Below are 4,132 nucleotides of genomic sequence, written 5' to 3' on the forward strand. Positions count from 1 at the left end.
TGCTGTGAGAGGCGCGGGCAGCGTTCTGCTCTTCACTGCAGAGGAGACACCCCTGCCCGGGGTCCTGTGTCTGGGGGTCTTTGTCTGGGGCGAGAGCGATGAGCGTGGGAGCAGGGACACCCTGGGCTTGAGGGGTTCCACTCCAATCTACTGGGCCCAGCATCCCCGCTGACGGTGTGTGGCTCTCCTTCAAGCAGCCCTTGGCCAAGCAGCCTCTGGGAAGAAACCAGAGACCGGAAGGCACCCTGCTGGTTGGAAGCAGCTCTGAGCCCATGCGCAGTCGCAGCTCGAATGTTGTTGAGAGACATCTAGTGGATTCCCACTCAGCAACTCTCTAGGACAGAGTAGAAACTGCCCCAGAGGGTTTCCAAGGGAGCAGATGCCACATGGGATCTGGGAAACCCGGGTCTGATGCTGCCTGTCCCCTTCCTGCTCCAGGAAGCCAGGGGACCTAGGACTTGGCTAATGAGACCCTTCCCCACGCAGCAGCCTGTGCAGAGGAGACCATGAGGCGCAGCGGCTCCAAGAGCAGCGTTGTCCTGGCGCCCGTAGTCGGGACTCAGGATGACCGACAGATGGTCAGCAGGGCCCAGTTGGGCCAGGACCCTCCACAGAGGACCGTGCTGGGGGTGCTCACGGAGAACGGTCAGTTCCGGAGGGCCTGCGGCCAGGTAAGGAGGGCTCCGGGTGGGCACGCTGCTTTAGAGGCAGCTCCCCCAGACACAGGAGGAGCCTGATTCACAAAGACCCTTGTGTGCCGTAAACTGGCGTCTGGACCAGAGAGAAATTGACTTGCAAGAACATCTTGCTGGATCCAAATCTTTTTTGTCTTTTCTAAATATGGAGCAAGCAAGCCTGGAAGCGTTGGGTTTCAATATAGGAGGCCCCAGGGTTTGACTTCCGGCCTTCCTGCCCATAGTTAGGAACCAACTCACAGAAAGCCGGTATGTTGAAAATTCGAGGTACATACAAGAGTTCACAATAACAAACGGGCACTGTCACCTCAAAACAATATGATCGCTGTAGTTGGTTATGACTAGAAAGGCACACTGTATGTTAAAACAAACATTTGACTAACTGATGTTGGTGGTGGTTAAGTGCCGTCTAGTTGGTTCCGACTCATAGTGAACCTGTATAGGGTTTCCAAGGAATGGCTGGTGGGTTTGCACCACTGAACTTGCGGTTCAAATCAACCTTGTGGTACAGTGCTGACCCTACAGCGCCACACCAGGACTGAAGTTGACTCAAAACACCTGGCCGAGTTACACAGAAATCTGACAGGTATTGGAACGGAACCCAGGGTCTCTCTATACATCTACCCTAGGCACTGACACAAAAGGTGGAGCTTGGTGACACATCGCCTAAGAGCCAGGCTGCTCACAGACAGGTAGGTTGGTGAAGTCCAGCCAGCAGCTCCCGAGGAGAAAGACCTGCATTCTGCTTGTGTAAAGATTAGAGCCCAGAAAACCCCTCAGGGAAGACCATCTCTGTCATAGAGCCCAGCAGGGCCAGCATTGAAAGGCAAATGAATGCCCCTTGTTATTGCTGGGAACCATGGAATAGACTCCTAGTGCCCCCATGAGAAACAATGGGCCTGCCCCCTAGGGCTTCCTAGGCACCCACAGTGTGGGAGAAGGCCTCTGTCCTGCAGTCACTAGGTGAATTTGAATCACAGACTTTGGGGAGAGCAGCCAAGCATTTAACCATTTCACATTGGGGTTCATCCAGGTCTGAGTGGTGGTCAGACTGATGTGGGCGAGGCTTCTCAACCACAGATGGGTTGGTTCTGTTTACTGGGCTAGTGGTAGAACCAGGACAGACTCAGGCTGGGCTGGGCACTTCAGAAAGGGGCGTTGGAAGTGGGCAAAGAGGTACTGGTTAGAACTATCACCCTTCGCAGAATAAAGGCAGATTCCCATACCCACATCTGTGGAGCTTGGATCCTTAAGAATGGATTTTGAGAAAGTAAAAAGCCCTTTCTTATTGATGTCTTAAACCTGTGTTGTTCATCTTTAATGCTCACTCGAAGGCCCAAATGTCAGTGAAGCCACGGGACCAGGTACTCTTCCCATGTTAGGTGTTTCATGCATCGAGACCCCAAACGTCAGTAAAATCGCTGGGCCAGGTACTCTTCCCATGTTAGGTGTTTCATGCATCGAGACCCCAAACGTCAGTAAAATTGCTGGGCCAGGTACTCTTCCCAAGCCAGTAGCTGTTGGATCCTTATGTGTAACAAGGAAATTATGCTAGGACCTGAGCCATCTGGCACCATAGGAGGTGTGTTTAAGGCCATGTGTCAGTCACATGTTAAGATGAGAGACCTTGAGGTTTAAGAAAGGTCGAAACAAAAGCCACTTATGGCGGAGGCTAGTTTACAAGCCTGTCTACTGACTGCACCGCACCTGGCATTCTGGTGGTGCCTGGCTGTATGTGTGTGTCAAGCAGGGGCGGGGTGGGGAGGGATAACCAGAATGGTTTGTTTAAAGCTTTTGGAGAAAATGAAAGTAGTTTTCATAAGCTTAATTTAAGTAGCAATACTGACTTCTTTAAAGAGGCTTGGTAGCGTAGTGGTTACGAATCGGGCTGCTAACCTCAAGGTCGGCAGTTCGAAACTACCAGCCATTCTGTGGGAGAAAGATGAGGCTTTCTGCTCCTGTAAAGATTTACAGCCTCGAAAACCCTGTACAGGGTCACTGAGTCAGAGCTGATTCCACGGCACATAACGACCACCACCACCTTGTAAGTCTAAGGCCCAGTACTTACAAATTGGCAGCAATTGAACATACTAACTAGTCTCACCTTAAACTCATAACCGTAACCTCTTATCTGGAGTCCTATTGGCACTATAGGATGAGCACTGGACTGCTAACTACAAGGTCAGTGGTTCAAACCCACCAGCCACTCTTCAGAAAACCCTGTTCCTTATTTGTGCTCCATTCCTCCACAACTTTCTTAGAAATGTATGTCATATATTCTTTGTCATTTTTTAAAATAATTTCAAAAAAAAGTTGAGAAGAGAGACAGCAGAACATACACCAAGTCAACAGTTTCCACCGACATCATTGAGTGCAAGTTACAACAGTCTTCAAATTCTGTAGCCAGTCCATCCTCATTCTCAGAGCTGTTCCTCCCCCAGGAACATTTAATCACTGCCCCTAGCCTTCGCACCAAATCCTTCAACTTCTGCTTATAAATTTGGTCCTGGATCCAAAACACTAGTAGATGCTGACTCACAGCACCCCTGTGAGACAGAGAACTGCCCCAGAGGGTTTCCTAGGCTGTCATCTATTGTGTCACTATATACAAAGATGGAATACATAGAAATCAAATTGACTACATCTGTGGAAAGAAACGATGGAAAAGCTCCATATCGTCAGTGAAAACAAGGCTGGGGCAGACTGTGGAACAGATCATCAATTACTCATATGCAAATTCAAACGGAAGCTGAAGAAAATGAAAACAAGTCCACGAGAGCCAAAATATGCCCTTTAGTGTATCCCACCCGAATTTAGAGATCATCTGAATAACAGATTTGATACATTAAACACTAAAGACTGAAGACCAGAAGAGTTGTGGGATGATATCAAGAACATCATACATGAAGAAAGCAAAAAGTCATTAAGAAGACAAGAAAGAAGGAAAAGGTTAAAATGGATGTCAGGAGAGACACTGAAACTTGCTCTCCAGGATAGAGATGCTAAAGCAAATGGAAGAAATGAGGAGGTACAAGAGCCGAACAGAAAAATTCAAAGATCAGCTCGAGAAGATAAAGCCAAATATTACAACAAAATGTGCAAAGATCTGGAGTCAGAAAACCAAAAAGGAACAACACGCTCAGTATTTCTCAAGCTAGGGGAACTGAAGAAAAAATTCAAGTCTCAACTTTCATTATTGAAGGATTCTCTGGGCAAATTATTGAATGATGCAGAAAGCATCAAAAGAAGATGGAAGGAATATGCAGAGTCACTGCACCTAAAGGAAATGGTTGATGTTCAACCATTTAAAGAGGTCGCATATGATCAAGAGCCAATGATACTGAAGGAGGAAGTCCAAAGTGCATTGAAGGAATTGGCAAAGAATATGGCACCAGGGACTGATAGAATAAATATTGAAATCTTTCAAGAAAGTGAGG

General features: G+C 47.9%; 1 protein-coding gene across 1 annotated transcript in view; it reads left to right on the top strand.

Annotated features, from left to right (window-relative positions):
* The first annotated feature begins 506 nt into the window (after positions 1 to 506).
* The window catches only part of CCNA1 (cyclin A1), a 12,866-nt gene continuing 9,240 nt past the window's right edge, over positions 507 to 4,132 (top strand). Inside the window, exon 1 of the mRNA XM_006874378.1 lies at positions 507 to 671. Coding sequence (XP_006874440.1) covers positions 507 to 671 — 165 coding nt within the window. The remainder of the gene's footprint in view (positions 672 to 4,132) is intronic.

Source organism: Chrysochloris asiatica, unplaced genomic scaffold (genome assembly GCF_000296735.1).
Source record: "Chrysochloris asiatica unplaced genomic scaffold, ChrAsi1.0 scaffold00272, whole genome shotgun sequence".
Classification (NCBI taxonomy): Eukaryota; Metazoa; Chordata; class Mammalia; order Afrosoricida; family Chrysochloridae; genus Chrysochloris; species Chrysochloris asiatica.